Source organism: Sprattus sprattus (genome assembly GCF_963457725.1).
Source record: "Sprattus sprattus genome assembly, chromosome: 6".
Taxonomy (NCBI): Eukaryota; Metazoa; Chordata; class Actinopteri; order Clupeiformes; family Clupeidae; genus Sprattus; species Sprattus sprattus.
In genome coordinates, this window is record NC_137925.1 from 12,019,606 (window position 1) to 12,038,511 (window position 18,906).

Genomic DNA, 18,906 nt, shown 5'->3' on the forward strand with positions numbered 1-18,906 from the left:
GAGCCTGTCTGACGCAAATCGGGTTTGAATCCGCGAATCTGATGACGTAATTATCCCACGTGTTGTCATGAGCCTGCCATTTGCTTGGCAGATAGAAAGCTGTTTCCCTAACAGAAAGTCTGAAGCTTGAAGTTCTTTTCAAACCTTTGCTTGGGTAGCACTGTAAAACTGAGTAGACATGCAGAATATTTTAGTAACCTCATCTCGTCACATTCGTTGATAGAATGCAGGCTTCGAGGCTCGCGTAAGAGCTTCTTCTCCGTTTCCGGTAGCACCCTTCACAGCGCTACCAACAGGCCTGGCATATGTACTACAGCAGATTCACCAGTTTCAATGGGTGTGTGTGGCCGCAGGACAGCGCAGCACAGCTTTGTCTGGCCGCGATTGACTAAACCCGAATCCGTTCCGGTCAGTGTGTATATCAGGTTAGTCTGGCCTTGGCGAACACCAATCCGTGGACAGGTTTGAATCTGCACACTTTGGAACCCTGATTCAAAAGTATGCCCAATGTGACCCAATCCTCCCTGTTTGTGTACACAAAAGGTCGATCTGGAGACATTTCTCTCCTGATTCAGGCAATTTAGCGTCAGTGTTAATTGGGCCTAACTCTGTGCCCATAACAAACAAACAGTAAATGTGAACAGCTATGAAAATGGATTACCTGCAGAGAATGCAAGAAAGGCGTCTCTCTTGACAAACTGCCCCTGGTCATCCAGGAAGTGTTCTGGGTGGAACATGTAGGGCTGCTCCCATTCAGATTCGTCTCTCAGTACTGAGGTGAGCAGAGGAATCACAGCAGTGCCCTGGAGGAAGAGGATGGAGAGAGGAAGACATCACTAACACACTAACCGTTAAAATAAGTTCATGTTAGTGTTAAAATATGAAAGTGGGGAAAAAGGGGGTTGAGAGAGGAAGTCATCGTAATAATTACACAGGAAGGATGGAGATCTACAATAGTAACATGTTTAGCACTGTCCCATTTGAAACTGTACTATAAAATATAATATCTCAAAATAAAATAAAAAATGCAAAGAAAGCACTATATAGTGTGATACACGGTCACATTTTATAAAATTACAAGCAATAGCCAAACTAACATGCAATAACCCCCAAATCATGTGAGGGAAAAAATCACAGGATTAATCAGAAACTTTAAGTAAGCACTGCAGAATACATCTCAATGCCATGTCACTAAATACTAAAATGCTGACTAGTGGAACCACCAGCATCACTCGTCCAATTGACTGGATACTTGGTCAATAAAGATTGTAAGAATTTGTGTGCTTTGTGTGTGTCTTTTCAGAATGAATATTCTCAAGAAAAGTTAAAAGTGCTGTTGGATAGAGTGCGTGACTTCCACATCAAGTATCTGAAGGAACATGGCACTTTGGAGGTGCCACGAGGATGACCGCAGACAGACCTGCTAGAACAGTTAAGGCATTTGCATGGTTATCCAATTCACCTCGTACGACTTCACGAGAGACACGCCCTTTCTAATCTGATGATTGTACGACTCACCTCTACCTGCATGGTTCTATGAGGGGCTGTGGAGATTACCAACGGTTTATTATGATGTTACAAGGCCATTACATCATCAACAACAAACTATAAAATAAGAAATCGTTTGTTTTTATCCGTGTATTTTCAGTTAATGATCAGAGGCTGTTGTTGTGAAGTGAATTACTAAGGACAATGACCAAGCTCGCGGTTATTGCCGAACATTTTCTATTATTATACCACACAAACAGTTCTGCTTTTTTACGTCTACAATTCAGGTTATTTTACAATTTAATCATTTACACTGCATGCTCTGCTAACTCAAACACAAAGAGGCTGTTCGAAAACCAAGAAATGTTTTTATTATTGCTGTAATTAGACGACGTCTCCCTATGCTTTATATGCGGCGAGAGCCACGATAGAGCAAGGAAGAAGGGAGATGTCGGTTTTCCTCCTGCATCGCCGCTGGTGCCCTTCATAGTTTTTTTCATTTTTACAAACTTGTCCCTGGTCTTCCTCCAAACTCCTAATGCACTCCTGGACCTCCAGCCCCAGGTTCCCAGCGATCTCTCAGAGATTTTTTAAAAACGGAGGTGCTGTCATAGGGAACGAAACAGGAAACGTCATTTTAGCTAGGGGTGTCGGACAGCTCGGATCGGATAGTCGGATCGGATAGTGAGAAAATTCAAGCGGTGCTCCAGAGGCCATCCGACACCCTCGGATGGCTCTCCGAGGTGCTCAAAGGTGTGGTCCCACTTCAAGGAGGGCGTTTAAAGGCGTGCCTCGTGAGATCGGAGAGCACGATCGGATAAGCATGTGAGCGCCTTTAGACTAGTAACAGTTTTTGGATTCTTCACACACTTACCGTTTAAATAAGTTAGTAGTGTTTTACTATTTACTTTATGTCCATATTGATTCATTATAATGTCAATATGATCGATATACAGAGTAATATTTGATTGATTAATGTCTCTTGTAATTTTTGACTGACTCGTATTAGGATTTCTCTATCAACCAAGCTGTCATTAGTTGGCAGGCCCACAGTCACAGCTAAGTCTTGCCAGACTGGGGAATGTCGGGGAGCCAGAGGTGTCCTTTGTGTGTCCTTTTGTCAAACATTTGTTAAAACACAACACAATCCTTTTAAACTGATGCAGAGAGCTGTATGGGAACAAGCCCTTTAGACCCCAATTTTTCCTTAGAGACAGCAAGTAGATGTTTTTTTACTCTGAGGAAGAGGGACGTGCACAGGAGTGGGCTAAGGTTGCTCGGGCAACTGCCCGTTTGCCCTCCTTGACTGAAGTTGCCCCTCCGAAGGAAATATATATATTTGCGATCAGGGAACGGGGGCGTGGCAGCGGCGGTTAGTGAGAGTTTGAGGAAGAAGGTTGTCAAAAAGGGTTGTTTATGTCCCCAGACATATTTCAGTTTATGCCCCCCAAACTGTCATGGAAATGCCATAGTCAATAAGTCAATGTTCTTATACCTAGTTATAAATGTTAGTTTTATTTGTATTTTACTATCATGTAGGCCAGGGGTCTTCAACGTTTTTCAGGCCAGGGACCCCCAAACTGATGGCGAGATGAGCAGGGACCCCCTACTATATAAATCGCATAACATTTAGTTTATAATATACTGGGCCTAGTGCCAAATAAACATAGCTACCCTGTTATTGTGTATTCAATACTAAGCTATTCAAATAAAGGCTAATATATTTATTCACATTTTTATTTTTTAACATTGAATTTAACATTTTTGGACAACGAATTTAACTTAACATTTTTTAACATTGAATTTAATTTAACATTTAACAACATGAAAGGTACAGGGTGGCCGTGCCACTGCCATTTATAAACCTACATCTTGCAAACAACTCTAACAACGCTAACAATTAATAACAACTTATTAAAATAATTCACAGATATATGTTTTTGTTTCATCATACATAAAAAAGGGACAGTGAATCCTCAAGCATCTGTCGATGGCACACATCCTCCCACATTAGTGAGATCTTCTTTTCAATAACTCCTGACTGACACGATCCAACGGATGACGGAGGAGGAGTCTGGCGCATGGAGTTGTGTTGACAACATAGATGTTATAGTGAGATTGACAGGTCAACAAACCAATCACACCACTAGCAAGTTGTTAAGATTGTAGGAAGTAACATGCTAACATTAGGTAGGGGGCTCATACACCTCGCAAATCCTCTCAGACTTATTTTCCAGTTACAATTAACGTATTTTGACCTTGTACAGTGTCTATTTCTCTTCATTTTTTTTTTTTTTAAATCTAAGCAAAAAAATGTCAAACTAACAATTTATAGTTACAAACAAGACCAGCTATGGAGTTTGGTCCGCCATCTTTTATTTATGATCTTCGCGCTCTTTAGACTTGAGCAGAAACGTGATCTGATTGGCTAGTGCCTGTGCTGTCGTTTTTGCATGAAAGGTGTTGTGAGTGAACCGGTGCCCAGCTTGAGAGAGCTCCTGTGGGTAGCTGAATGTGTCGATTGGACTGAAAGATAACGATTCTCGATCAATTATGCGTTATGTTGGATTTATGTAAATGTAAATTTAAAGGGAATAAATACAATTCTGATTCGGAAGACATTTAAATTTGTGGAAAAAAAAATTGGTTGAATTTTTTTTATTATTTTTATTTTTTAGAAATATTAAAAAAAAATGTCTTATCAACCAAAGATTTCGCGACCCCCCTGCAGTACCTCCGCGGACCCCCTGGGGGTCACGGACCCCCTGTTGAAGACCTCTGATGAAGGCAATTTCTAGGTGAATATACTTAGGGCCTGATTTACTAATATGCGAGCGCTGCTTAATCTGCGTTCGCAAATTAACGCACGGTGTTTTTGCGCATTTTACTTGGTATTTATCAAACCAGACCGCGCTGGGCAATCTGTGTTTACTCCGCCCTATATAGGGCCTGATTTACTAACACTGCGACCGCTGCTTAAAGTGCTGTTGCACATTAACGCACGGTGTTTTTTGCGCATTTTCCGTGGTATTTATTTAGGAAGAGAAAATGAAGGTTCAGCGAGGTGGAGATATATATATATTGGTTCACGTTCGCTCAATCACTGAACCTGATTCAATGTGTGCGCTGCTATATTGTTGTTCTGCCCGCCATCACCTACAGCGAGATGTTTAAAAGAACACGATTATAAAGAATATGCTATTGGTGACATTAATGCATAAACTGTTTATTATAACAATATAGATGTGTACATGGCGAGATTAATAATTTCTACAAGGGACACGGGTTCACTACAATATATATGGACGTGGGTGCAATCAATGGTTCCGATTACGTTCGGAAAGTTTGCGATTTCAAAGTCCACAATTGCGTTCAGAGCCGAACTCGCTCTGTGTGTGTGTGTGGGTGTGTGTGTGTGCGCAAGTTCAATGCCTCTCTCTCTCTCGCTCCTGCAAGCAACGAGAGTGAAGTGAGTTATAAGTCAATGTTAATGTTGACGGTGGAAAGGGGAATTCACTTTTCCACAAACTGGTTGAAATTATCCGGAGGCCAATATTTGCAAATTAGTTTTAACAACTGATGGAATGGAATGTGATCGCTGGGTGGAGGGTTGGATGTCTCTCTGATCTGGTCCAGTAATTGAAGTATTGCGTGGCTGGTTAACCTGTACCATCTAATGATTTGTGGTTCGCTTAACTGAAAATGTGTTATACGAGTTGAAAAAAATATTTCTGTGCGCTGTCTCTGTCTTCTCCTTGCTCTTATAACTGCTGCCATATCAATTTTCAGACTCAATGAAAATGCGCTTTCTGTTAAGACGTGCTTTTATGAGCCGGAGAATTTAGCCCGCAAATCAGGGACGTGCGCTCGCCAGGCAGTTTAGTAAATTCCACGCAATACATCATTAGGCGCACTCCTCCCATTAAATAGCACGTTACCACCCACGTTTCGTGCCATCCCACTTGGTGGCAGGTACACACCCCCAAAGCGTTAATATGCGACTCTACTCAAATGCGCCCCCTTAGTAAATACCTTTTTATGTTTACGACCGCTATATTACGCCAGAAATGGGCGCAATCCTGTTAGTAAATCAGGCCCTTAGTCTTGAACTGGGAGAGAGGTGTGATATTGCTCTCACCTTCCGAGTACATATTTCAGAGTACGTCTCCACAACTGTCAATAGTCCCTCCTCAATGACCCAAACCCCCTCAAAACAAACAACCCCCTCTGTCTGTGTAAATTGGGGTTAAAGTCCTTGTTCCCATACAGTTCCCTGCATCAGTTAAACCTAATGTGTTTATTTAATGTTTGCAAAAGGACCCAGACACCTCTAGCTGCGACATCCCCAGGCTGATAACACTGAGGTATGTGTGTGTGTGTGTGTGTGCGTGTGTGTGTGTGTGTGTGTGTGTGTGTGTGTGTGTGTGTGTGTGTGTGTGTGTGTGAGTGTGTGTGTTTGCATGTGTGATTGTGAAACAAAAAAAAGAAAAGCTACTGATGCCTGCTTTATTCTGCCCACACTGTGAATTGAACCCAGATCACCTGATTGAATAGGCCGGTATCGTAACCATAAGACCATGTGGGTTATGTGTATATCATGTTAAATTTTGCTATAACAGAATGAATGACACCCCACAGGTTTACAAGACTTAGGTGTGATTGAGCACCTGACAACTAATGACAGTTTGGGGGGCATAATTAATCAATATGGACATAAGGAGTGTTTACTATTTACTTTAAGTTAATTTTAGTGTTCAAATATGAAAGTGTTGATTTTCACACTAAGATGCAATGAAATTGGTATAGCTAAGTCGTGATCGATTGTGTATGTAAGCCCTTTTTCCCGATGTTCTAACACACTGAGGTCACACTCGTATAGCATAAACAGGATCCTGGGTTTCCAGCTGAAGGATGATGTGACTGAACTTCCTGTCTACCAGTTAGAGCTAGAAAGCTCAAAGTTTGATAAATGTACCTATTGTTAACTAGCGCGGTGCCTCCACTGAAGAATTACTTAACCAGTGTTCCTGGTATAAAATATGTAACTCCCCAGAACTATAATTAATGTTTACGTTCCTAAATTAGTGACAGATGCAGCTTATACTAACTACAGCACATTACTGCCATGTAAGGGACTTTGAAAATAACAACATTTATTGTTCCCTTGTTTGTTAACTTGTAAAGGGTTTTGGTTGAATATGGATTCAGATGATATCAATGAAATCAAACCTTTTTGATGAAGAAGTCCTGGAAGTAAGCATCACAGCTTGTGGTGTGGGGAAGGTTTAAAGGCACAATGTTGGCTACTCTCTGGATCTCGTGGATCACTGCGTCAGTGTAGGGCAGGCTCTTCCTGTCGCCAGCTGCAGGCTGACGTCCACCAATCACTCTGTCAATCTCCTCATGGACTTTGTCTATGTAAGTGAAATAAACAAAAACAAACATCACCTTATTCACCAGTGGCCTGGCATTTAAAATAAGATCCGACTCATTTTCCCAAAGTATGATTATTTATCAAGTGATGCCAAGTAGCTGCCTATTAACAAGCACAATTGTTTGGCTTAGTAAATGACCCACTCACCCTGAACATTGGGGTACTTGGCCATCAGCAGCAGTGCCCAGCGTAGTGTAGTCCCCGAGGTGTCTGTGCCGGCTGCAAACAGGTTGGTCACGCAGCATATCAGGTTCTTCTCATGGTACAGGGACTCCTTCTGGCCAGATTCCTAAGGGGTTGAAAGGTCATTTCTTTATCAGTTTTGAGCAAATATTAATTAGCATAAACAAAAATATAACATCTGTCCTGAACAACGAATAATAAGCCTTCAAACCTCATGTAAATGTACCACTGAAACATAACCACTAATGGAATTGCATTCCTGTGCAAAAGTACTGCACATCTGTTTATAATTAAATCAAGTTAGGCAACACATTCATAAAACTACTGCACACCACACCGCTGTCATACATTATTGCATATAACATGTTAGTACTCCTCATCAACCACTCCTATGGATTTCATACATATGAATTCCATTTGAATTTAGTTCTCGTGTGTGAGCTTAATGTCTGTCTGCACACAGCATTTGCCCTTGGCAAACCTCTCAAAGGCTCAAGAGCACGTGATTCTTTGTAAGATTCTTTGCAAAGAGGTCAAAAGCTCTCTGCTGTGCAAGGTCCCACTTGCATCGAGCCAGCTGTAAGCCTCTCTCTCCCAGAGAGGATTTATCGCTTCTCACTGGGAACTGGTATGCCCTGGTCAGGTCTGAACCAGCAGCAGGAATTGCCAGGTGATGTCTCTGGATGTGTTGGCCTGGACGATGGCTCACCTCGGCACTCTGCTTGCGGACGAGGAACGAGTCCACAAAGCCCCGCAGCTCCTGAGGGTTCAGTGTCTCTTGGAGACCGTTGATAATCCTCTTCATCTCCTTAACGTGCACCTCTTTGTTCTTCAACATTTGCTTCAAGTTCTTCACCCAGGGCTTTAACCAGGGGAACATGTTGTAGAGCTACAGATACAGACACAACACATGTTACACAGACGTAACACAAACACAACACACGTTATACAGACGCTATAGACACAACACATGTTACACAGACACAACACATGTTACACAGACGCTATAGACACAACACACATTACACTGACGCTATAGACACAACACGCGTTACACATACTGTATGTCTTAGAACCCATGAATTTACAAGACACATTTAAGGCATGAAGCTTCTGTGTGTGAGGTTATTGACAATAATGTTCAATGATATACTGTATGCATGGCAAATTTCACGCATACTTATTTTCAAACAAAGAAACCTATTCTGACCTTTTACACTCTTTATGTAAGGGTCAGGTAGCAAAAGTACAAAAATAAATATTACATAAGAAGTATTAACTTGTATTAACTTGTAATTCTTGTTTAGTATTGACTAAAGTAACTGTGACAGCAAAGTCTCTCTGGCACATGCTTTCTCAAGTAAAACACAACTCAGATGAGCATGGAGATGTTCATAAATAGCACTATTTGACCCTTTCTTTTTGTGAATAAACCTAATTACTAAAGTAGATAAAAACTCCACTGTGTTGGATTTATCATGCTCTGTTACATTCATCTGTGCACATAGTATCCCCTTGACTGGTGCATATTAATAGCTTCCACACAGTTTTTTTTCCTGCATGCTTTGCTAACTGAGAGACGTGTAAATAGAGTGAAGACCTCGGAGGCCAGCCTGCATCTCAAATCACAGTCGACTGGAAAGCCATAAAAAGAATACAATAGTGAAGATTAATGGAGGCAGGACAATGGTCTAATCTGGATAGGAAATACCTGAACTGACGGAGAGCCGGTAAGCTGAATGTTTTCGTTGGATCGTTTGACCATGGCCTGAAACTTGGGGTCATCGTAATCAAACCTGCTGCCGTACACAATGGCACAGATGATATTGGAGACAGCATAGTTCACCGGCTGCGTCGTGTCAAAGGGTTCACCTTAACAATGAAGAAAAACGTACATTCTTTGAGAACTCAAGATCACATTCGATCAAACGTACCCTCCTGAGAACCAACCCATAGACTTGTGTTATCTGTAGTTGATATTATTTTTAACCCTTACTAGTAAGGAAATCACAGAAAAAGAGAAATTGGATGAAATTTTTTTTTTCTTGGTTCCCAGGAGGATATAATATCACCTCACAGTCATCACCTTACCTTCACATTTTTCAAACACCTCAATCAGGCGTTGAGTCTCTTCTATAATCTTTTCCTCACTCCCTCTCTTGCCCATCCCAAAGTCCCGCATGTTTATGAGGGAAAAACGCCTCATCTCCTTCCAGCTCTCTCCATTGGCAAACAGGATCCCTAAACAAAATATTAAGACAGGGTTGTGAGTGAAATTCATGTTTTTGAAGGTTTTTTTTATAATTTCTTAGCCATAGCCAGGAAGTGATATAATGATATACCCAAGTAGGAGAAGTAGGTATTTCCCTGAAATGCTTCCAAAAATGGTGTCTGTAATATGACACATGGTACACAAGTGTTTAGATACTTAAATGTGTTACTAGTTTATAACAGGGACTTTATGTCAAAAAATGATTAATTTGGGGTTAGAAATGTGTCATTTATGATGGATGTTTCCATTGCTATTTGATTGTTTTATGATCTCTTGTCATTTTTGATATATGAAACTGTCAGTCTGCCTAGACCAAAACTCAATACAAGTTCTATGTCCCACCCCTATGTCACCACCTGAGAATTTACAGAGACAGTTTGAGGATAGATTAGGTTGGGAGCAAGTCTTGGCATGGCAGGGGTGTGGGAATTGGCTGAAAGACCCTTTGTTTAAAAAACAACAAAAAAACTTGATTAAAACAAAGCCAGGCAAAAACCCCTTGATGTGGGGATTGTAAGTGATAAGAGCAGTGGGTCTCAATCCAATACACACACACACACACACACACACACACACACACACACAGTAAGAGATGATAAAGGTGTCAAAACCACTTTGTTAAGCAACTGTGTACACAACACATTCTGGAGCCACTGAAATAGAACACTTTGATAGAACAAAAAAAAAGGGAAAAGTCATCCCATTAGTTGATGGTAGAAGATGGACAGAACATTTTGAAAAAGTATACAAAAAAGGTAACCTAAATTCTGCACAAAAAGCCTTAAATTCTCAGTTGAGAAAAAGACAGGCTTAATCAATTAGATATCACTATAACATTCAACAATTTAATACAAAAAGAAAATCCCTGAAGAACAAAAAATCATGTGGCATAGCTGGAGGTTACAATCAAATGCTGAAACACAGCAAACCTAAATTAAGAGAGGCAATCTTGAAATTAGTCAACAGGTTTGTGGTGGCTCACCTTCCATTGTTCTGGAAAGCGGGCCTGAAGACAGGAATAAATTGAATCATTTCAAGATTGCCTCTCTTAATTTAGGTGTGCTGTGTTTCAGTATTTTTATTGTAACCTCCATCTATGTCGTTTTCTCAACTGAGAATGTAAGGCTTTTTGTTCAGAATTTAGGTAACCTTTTTTGTGTAATTTTTCAAAACGTTCTGTCCATCTTCTACCATCAACTAATTGGATGATTTTCTTATACACAGTTGCTTAACAAAGTGGATTTGATCCTTTATCATCTCTTACTGTGTGTGTGTGTGTGTGTGTGTGTGTGTGTGTGTGTGTGTGTGTGTGTGTGTGTGTGTGTGTGTGTGTATTGGATTGAGACCCACTGTTCTTATCACTTACAATCCCCACATCAAGGGGGTTTTGCCTTGCTTTGTTTTACTCAAGTTTTTTGTGTTTTTTTTAAACAAAGGGTTATCAGCCAATTCTCACACCCCTGCCATGCCAAGACTTGCTCCCAACCTAATCTATCCTCAATCTGTCTCTGTAAAGTCTCAGGTGGTGATAAGGGGTGGGACATAGAACTTGTATTGAGTTTTGGTCTAGGCGGACTGACAGTTTCATGTATCAAAAATGACATGAGATCATAAAACAATCAAATAACAATGAAAATATCCATCATAAATGACACATTTGTAACCCCCAATCAATGTGTTTCACTTTGATTGCAATGTTGGTTTAGTTTACTTTACTAGCCACCTGATTGGATTAAAGGTACAGACCACGATTCTTATCCCATAAACTTTTTGTCAAATTCAGCAGGTTCCTCCTCACAGTCCTCTGGTTGTCCATTCAGTGTTTGTGCTAAAAAAAACTATTATTCATACACAGTAATGGCTCTGTAAATGGGATACAAACATATTGGAAGAAATTATGTGTGTAATGAAACACTCGCACCGAGCCATAAACAATCCCAGCCAATCAATCCGTGCCTCAGGGGCATGGAAAGGAGGGGTGTAATTTGATTGGCTGTTGAGCACAAATATCAACAACATTTTGTGAACCAAAACCAAATCACCAACTGCATCTTTAAGAGGTGAGATAAAAAAAAGTCTGTAATAGCCTTTTGTTGGACAAAATTCTTCTCAGATAAAGAACATTTAACAAATTCTAAAATGAAAGGAGTGTAATCTACCAGATTTCTAGTCAGTCAAACTCTCAAAAATGACCATTCAATGCTCTGCCTTACCGTGTCCTTTGTTGATATCATGAAATAAAGGGGTGATGTCTCTCTCCCCAAACTCCTCTGCATGGTTCACAAGCGCCTGTTTAACAGTCTTGTATCCTGCTAAGACGACCACTTTCTTAGGACCAAAGTAAATGGTAAAGACAGACCCATACTTCTTGGAGAGCTGCAGGGCATGAAAGTGGTAAACATCAGTCAACAGTCAATTTGATTGTGCTTCATAAGGTGTTGTATGTGCATTATATGCCTATGCAGGTGTATCACTAACAACCTTATTAGACCTATGGCAAAAAAATGCTATTTCCATAAATATCTATGAAATGGCCAACCCTGACATTCAAAGTCCAAGCACAAAAATGGATGACACTTTGAGGGCTGTATCTAAATATTAAAGGGCTGTTCTTAAAAATTTAAGTGGAACACGAGGGAGTACTTACTACCATACTTTTTCACTGTCATTTTTCTGGATTATATTCATTTCAAGCCATAGCACTCAAAATATGTCTCGCGATTTAAAATGTCCATACTACGGTATTAACACTGATGACAAAATGGTCAACACCATCTAACCTGTAGCATTCACTTTGTATACATCACTATGCCAAACCTATGCAGTAATGAGCTCTGTGTCTAATGAAGTAATGAAGGTCTGAAAATCAAGTCTTACATTTCGTTAACATATGGTGTTTTTTTTTTAATATGATACATAACATATCATGCACGAAATAAGCAGTCAATGCCATGGCTGAGTATTTCCACTATGGATCTGCAGTGTACCAATGACAGTCTCAAAAACATGGAATCAGATAGCATGGGTTTCATAGCTCGCATGCCTCAGGGGGGTAATGTCAGTATACACATACATATAGTACAATATGACTTATCTTAAACTAGAAGACTTTATCAGTACACATATACTGTACATATACTACAATATTACTAATCATGAACTAGATGGCTTTATTCAGAGACTATTAGTGGTGGTCAAAATGTTTCTCCTTAACGGCACATCAGAATGTCTATCGATTTAATCTAGCTAAGTAAGAGCTAGCAATCGGGACCCAAGTTTATCTAACATTAGCAACACATTATTAGCTGTATGATAATACAGTCAAGCGGAAGGCAGAGAGATAGAGGCGGGACTAATGTGCCTATTCATAGATCCTTGAATACTAAAGGGCCAAAGGTGTAGAGCTCTGTTAAAGCATTTTGAGGCAATGAAGGGATTTTTTCATCAATTTTTTTAAAATAAATATGTGATTATCAGGAACAGCCATGAGGGTTTTATGGGTTTGAAAATACCAGGAGAGTGACTCTAAGTAATACAGGAATGAACAAATTATAAATAAAAAATCAGAACATACTGTATATTTCACAAAAGAACAACATTAGCCCTCACCTCACAAAGTGTCCTGTAGGGTCTTTTCAAATCCAGCATCAGCAGGTTACCCAGGACAGGAAGTGGTCTAGGTCCTGGAGGTTCCTTCCCTTTCTCTGGGTTGCTAACACCGGAGGGGTAAAGCCAGACAAACAGCAACAATAGCACAGCAACCAGTAGAGGGAATGAGCCGGGGGCCTGGAGAAGTCCCTCCAGTAAAGCCATGTGTATGTCCCAGTAGAGCTCCACAGACGGCTGTCTACTGTAAGATAATTTCAGTTCAGTATAGGTTTATTAGAAAGAATAGATACAATCCTTGAAATGTCTTGTTCAGAAACCAGAGTCCTTGAGTGGGAAAACAGGCCAAGGTAGGTCAGGTCACTGCAGGCCTAGGCCTGGAAAGGTCAGGTCAGGTCAGGTCTAAGGGCTCAGATACACATACGCGCAGTGGCGGTTTTAGGCACGGGCGAACCGGGCAGCCGCCCGGGGCGGCACTTTTTCATGACACCTGGAGGGCGGCACGAGCACTAAAAATGTTTTAATAAAAATCATCTGGGCCGCGAAGCGGTTTTCTATTGTCTATCTATCATATCACTGTGTGGGGAATTGGCGAATTAGCGCCCCCTGCGGCTGCAGGCGCCACTGCTCCCTAAGAAGGTGCCTAAGCCTTGCTTGCACAGATCCAGTGTGAGGGGGCGCGGGGGACAGTTTAACTCTGGGTGTCCCAAATGGAACTTGTTAGGTTGGAATTTCCCTCTGCTAAAGTAATAAACTAAGCCTACATGGTCATAGGCATACTCATTATTCACATTTTTGTCATTGTGAGTACCGTCATACTTTCACCACTGATGTTATGCTAGGCTTAGGCAAGTTATCTCTGGTTAAAACTAGCTAACGTAAGCTATTCGCTAGCTAGCTTGACAGTCATCGTTATGGTGTTAATTGGCCGATCGCCAGGGCTCCGCCCCCTAGTTATTGTTGCTACGTCCGACACAATTCACGGAACTGTCCACCTAAAAGCCATGTCAAGTACGGGTACGAGCGCTATAACTGTCAGTATGAGTGATGATTTTTGGAGTAATACCTGCGCGGTATCCTCCAGATCAAGCCAAAAGGGACTGCAATATGCAGTGGAAGGATATATCCAAAATATTAAGATCAACAACGAAGTGGACACAACAATAATTGAAGCAAAGGCATACAGGTCTCAATAAAAAAAAAAAATAGAAACCCTACGACCTCTTCATTGAAATGCAACATGAACACTTTAGTTGGAGAGACTAGTTATGTTATTTTAGTGGTAATAATACAAGTATTCATGAACCATAACTGTTTGGGGAATTTTTCTCAACTAGATAGTTAGCCATCATACCTAGCGATAGCTAGCTGGCAGCAAGCAGTTCATTTACTTTGGAGCAGAGATATGTGCATTTTGCGATATATTGAGTTGGGTGTGGGGTGACCACACTGTTTAATCCACAGCTGGCACCTTTGCGCCTGTGTTTTGGGCTTTGGGGAAGCGGAAAAAAACGACGTATCCCTCTAATCTCTCAGGGTACCTCATGTCATACCTACAAGTCCCGTAGGCACACTGTTTAACCATGCTGCTCAGACCTCAAAGTTGTCGGACCTTCTTCTCTTAGCAGCGGTTGCTAAGGTATGATTGGACAAGGGCCGTTCTAGGGAGGAGTTTCGCGATCGGTCAATTATCTGACTGCGTGTGTTTTCGGCAAACGTTCACGTTGTCATTTGAATCCATTAGCTACTAAAATGAGCACATCGATTGTTAAACCATTATTAAACTTAGCATTTTGATTGTTTAACAGAATTGTCGATGTTTGACACTGTCAGATAACTTACCTAGCAGCTACGCTAGGACATTGCCCTGTCAGGTATACATCTCAGTGCCTCTCTCCAGATGAGTTTTAAATGAACTGAAAGAAAATTAATATAGGCTAATCTTTCACTGCAGTGCCTGAACAATGCTGGTATGGGATGTGATCTGTAAATTCTCGCCTCCAATTTAAGCTCGTCATCCATCATATCTAGTTTTACATTTTGTACATATCCCTCCATTGCATAATGAAGTCCCTTTCGCAATCAGGTACTTCTGTATCAAAATGTTGCATAGAGCCTCTTGGGATGTCATTTTGTGAACTCTAGTCAGCTCCTCTAGTTTGTTCGAGTTAGCAACAGTAACTAATATAAGGGAGACCGGGCTTAGCGATAGGTCAATTGAGAAATTAAAGTGTGTCTTTCACTTATATACTTATAATAATAAAAAAAAAATACGATTTTTTTTTTCCTGTGTGGGGGGGGGGGGGGGGGGGCTGCGCTCGGAGGGGGTCTCGCCCGGGGCGTAATTCTATGTAGAACCACCACTGCATACGCGTCTTTTTTCAGGCAGAAACGCTTCAGTAACGCCTTGGCAAAGTGCGGCGGCCAAAACAGAAGCGGTGCGCTTCCCTGCCTTGCGCTGGAAAGCTGGCAAAGTGCGGAGGCCAAATCAGACTTTTCACAGCTAATAATAATCACTCCGCGATGAAAGCGCATTGATGAAAACCGTTCATTCAAAATTCTGACATTAAAAATTGAACTATTTTTCGTGTTTAAATGTTAATTTGTAAACTGTAGAATTGTTTTATAAAAGCAATACTCGTGGGAGTGGGGTAGGTAAGGGATAATCCCACTTCCACTCGTGCTATATTGCTTAATCATACCACATCTTCCAGCATCAAAACAGGAAATAAGTGATAAAGTAGTTAAGCCCGCCTGTTGCTTGATCTGATTGGCTGCCTGGGCCGAGTGTGACATTGACGAGCGGTGTGCTTCCCTGCCTTGCGCTGGAAAGTTGAGAATAGTTAAACTTTTAAGCGCACCTAAAAAACGCTTCAAAGACGCAACGCGTGGTGGAGAAGGGGCGCACCTGCTAAACGCGCCGTACCATAGGAATCAATGCATTTGCTCGCGTCCCGTTTTAAAAAAACGCGTATGTGTATTTGAGCCCTATCACTGTACACTTCTTCGAGATTTTTGGCAGAATCAGCCTGTCCGAAGGGATATCAAGAGCGCAGCTTACCTTAGATCACCTTCTGAAGAAAACGAGTCCTTGGTTTGCAATAAACAGTTCGCTCCACTCACGACAAATATTTCCTTTGCTTCTTCACATTGCAAATATGTGTCATTCTGTGTGCCCTTCACCAACTGAAATGTAGATTACCCCAAAGATATCCAATGCGTCTTAGCGGTTGCGGTGAAGAATAATAAGTTGATGGCTGTCTAGTTGTTAGGGGTGAAAGTCCGGAGGTGGAGTTTAAAATTAGCCTGTAGAAAAGTCGACCATGAGAATGACATCACGATTTTTTTCCCCCACCACATAACGAAAACAACCTCGCCTGCTAGATCGTTTAAACTTTAAGACATTAATTCACCTCTTCAGTTTCTCGTCCTGGTTAACCTTTGCCTTCACTTGACTAGAAGTGGAAAATAGACAATGTGCCTCATGCAACATCATTTATTAATTTCTTGTTACGAGAACAATAACAGAAGTCCACTCCAAATGGACCAAACCAAAAACAAACAAAAAACCCGTGACATATTACGTACGAAACAGCAATCGCTTTTTTCTCCGAATGAACCACCTGAGTGGTTCACAGCGCCACACACGAACCAGTCAGTTGCCCTTGTCTCGAGACTGAATTGTAGCGTCGCCAAAGCATAAAAGCTTCAGCGCCCAACATTGTATTTGGTTCTTCTCATACTGTGACAGTCATTACGTTCGTTTTGATTTATCATCATTATGGAAGCATCTAGGAAGAGAGGTCGCTCTGACATGTGGGAACAATTTATTCTGTTCACTCATGTTAAGGTGTGCTGGCTGTTAAATATTTAGGCTATATGAAAGTAGACTGTATCAACAGGCTCAGTCCAAAACGTGTAGAAAAAAATGTTTTTAAATCAAAATCTTTGGCTGTTCCCTATCCAACATAACTGGTTACACAAGCACACCGAACTTGTGCCATATTTTCCCAGCACATCCGAATCCCTATGTACAACTCATTTCCCCAATGACTCTCTCCCCAATAACACAATATACAAAAAAGAATGAATCTTTATTTGCAAAAAAATAAATAATATCAGAATCTTTGTATACGGGCGCATGTGTGTATAAACACACATACACAGTGGTGTGTGTGAGTGTGTGTGTGTGTGTGTGGGGGGGGGATTTGGTGCGTGCACACTAGATTGTCATTGTTTTTAAGCCTCTTGCCACTGTTTAGTTGGTCTAATTTAGTTATCACCAGGAGAGGTCACTGTTACTGAAGCTTCAAGTAATGAACCAATTTTTGAAACAATGTGCCTAAATGGTTCAGTGCTTCACAAAGCTTCATTTGCCCATCGCTAGAGTACGCTTCTTGCTGTAACAACCCAAAGTTAGTATCAAATCTGCCATCATGTGAAGTGTATGCACATGACTATGATTCATTTGATGAGCTATATACATATTCATAGTAATATGGAAATGTTAATAGTATAGTGCTGTACAATGCTGTCTAAATACTTGACAAAAAAACCTAAATCACATCACTGTTCAGTCCTCCATAAGTACAGACTTTTAAGTTGGGACAACCTGATCACATTTAAGAACTGCTGTTTAATGTTCAAAATCCAGTTTAACCTTTTACTTTATCTTATTTTATTTTAGATTTTTTGTCATTGTTATGTTTGATATATATGTTAAAGCCTTTTTTTTGTTTTACCTTTTTTCACTCTGGCAGGGGGACTGCCAATGGAAACTAGCCTTTTAGGTTTAATTGGGTGCATTTACATTTTAATGTTTATTAATGTACACTGTCCCTCTTGATCAAATAAACAAACTGAAACTGAAATGTCTTGCTTCTCCATTTTATTCCAGATGAAAGGCCCTGGAGTGGGAGTTATCTCCATCTCCAAGAGTGGGGATGTAGCCCTGTCAATGGCATCATATCTACCAGGAGTCAAAGCGGTTGTCTCCATTAACGGTTGCTGTGCCAACACCTTGTTTCCCCTCAAGTACAAAGGCACTCTTCTCCCTCCACTCTTGCCTGACCGAGAGAAAATGATCCGCACAGAGCAAGGACTTATGGACATCACCAAGGCCATGCCGAATCCCATGGCCGAAGAGAACCTATCCTCTGTGATCCCCATCGAGCGTGCAGACAGCCACTTCCTGGTTGTAGCATCTGAAGACGACAAGAACTGGGACAGTGTCTTTTTCGCTGAGCTGGCTGGCCAGCGACTCAAAGCGCATGGCAAGGAGAACTTTGAGGTGGTGAGGTACCCCAAAGCAGGTCACTTTGTGGACGTCCCCTACATGCCCTTCTACCCCTCTGGGGTACATGCAGCCGCAGGTGAAGTGGTGATGTTTGGAGGAGAGACTAGAGCGAATATACATGCTCAGGTGGACTTATGGGGGAGGGTCCAGGAGTTCTTCAGGAAGCATTTAGACAGTGGGCACCCACAATGCAAAGCAAGGCTCTAATGTCTGCATGAATCAGTAACATTTTTGTGTCTGCAACTACTATTAAAAACAAGTCGCCTGAGCCTCATTTCTAATCATACAGTATGTCAAGGCAGCTAAGGCAGGACAGTTTATCACAGAGAATCACGCAATTTAAAAGTTTTATTTGGAACGTCATCCCATTGCAGTTTACCAATCCTCTGACAGCAGCAAAAAAAAAAAAAAAAAAATCTAATAATTTCTTTGGACAAAACCTTACTGTCAAATAATGCACTGAGAAGCATTTTACAAAAACACACTGCACAAAGTCCTAACTCTCAATAACCATATTTCAAATAAACAGTAATGAACCAATCGATTTTGAACATTTGGAGACACTTTTAGGTCCACAAATTGGACGACAAGTAAGAGTTTACCATGTCCTCCCTTAGAGGAATAATG

At 41.1% G+C, this 18,906-nt stretch overlaps 2 protein-coding genes across 3 annotated transcripts in view; one reads left to right on the forward strand and one right to left on the reverse strand.

Moving 5' to 3' along the window:
* Nucleotides 1-16,457, reverse strand: part of LOC308366893 (cytochrome P450 2K1-like) — a gene marked incomplete at its 3' end in the record, with an annotated part of 31,491 nt that extends 15,034 nt beyond the window's left edge. For both annotated transcript variants that reach the window (XM_080840683.1, XM_080840682.1), the window contains exons 1-10: nucleotides 16,397-16,457; nucleotides 16,045-16,289; nucleotides 12,987-13,227; nucleotides 11,591-11,753; nucleotides 9,197-9,346; nucleotides 8,817-8,977; nucleotides 7,815-7,994; nucleotides 7,070-7,211; nucleotides 6,718-6,902; nucleotides 662-803 (exon numbers count right to left, since the gene is read on the reverse strand). In XM_080840683.1, the coding sequence (XP_080696809.1) occupies nucleotides 662-803; nucleotides 6,718-6,902; nucleotides 7,070-7,211; nucleotides 7,815-7,994; nucleotides 8,817-8,977; nucleotides 9,197-9,346; nucleotides 11,591-11,753; nucleotides 12,987-13,190 (1,327 nt within the window). In that variant the 5' untranslated portion in view covers nucleotides 13,191-13,227; nucleotides 16,045-16,289; nucleotides 16,397-16,457. The remainder of the gene's footprint in view (nucleotides 1-661; nucleotides 804-6,717; nucleotides 6,903-7,069; nucleotides 7,212-7,814; nucleotides 7,995-8,816; nucleotides 8,978-9,196; nucleotides 9,347-11,590; nucleotides 11,754-12,986; nucleotides 13,228-16,044; nucleotides 16,290-16,396) is intronic.
* A 1,423-nt stretch (nucleotides 16,458-17,880) lies between these two features.
* On the forward strand, nucleotides 17,881-18,486 carry LOC308367003 (acyl-coenzyme A thioesterase 6-like; the record flags this gene model as incomplete). The annotated part of the gene is made up of 1 exon (XM_080840825.1): nucleotides 17,881-18,486. One exon carries the CDS (start codon nucleotides 17,881-17,883, stop codon nucleotides 18,484-18,486), a length of 606 nt encoding a protein of 201 aa, XP_080696951.1.
* Nucleotides 18,487-18,906: the final 420 nt, after the last annotated feature.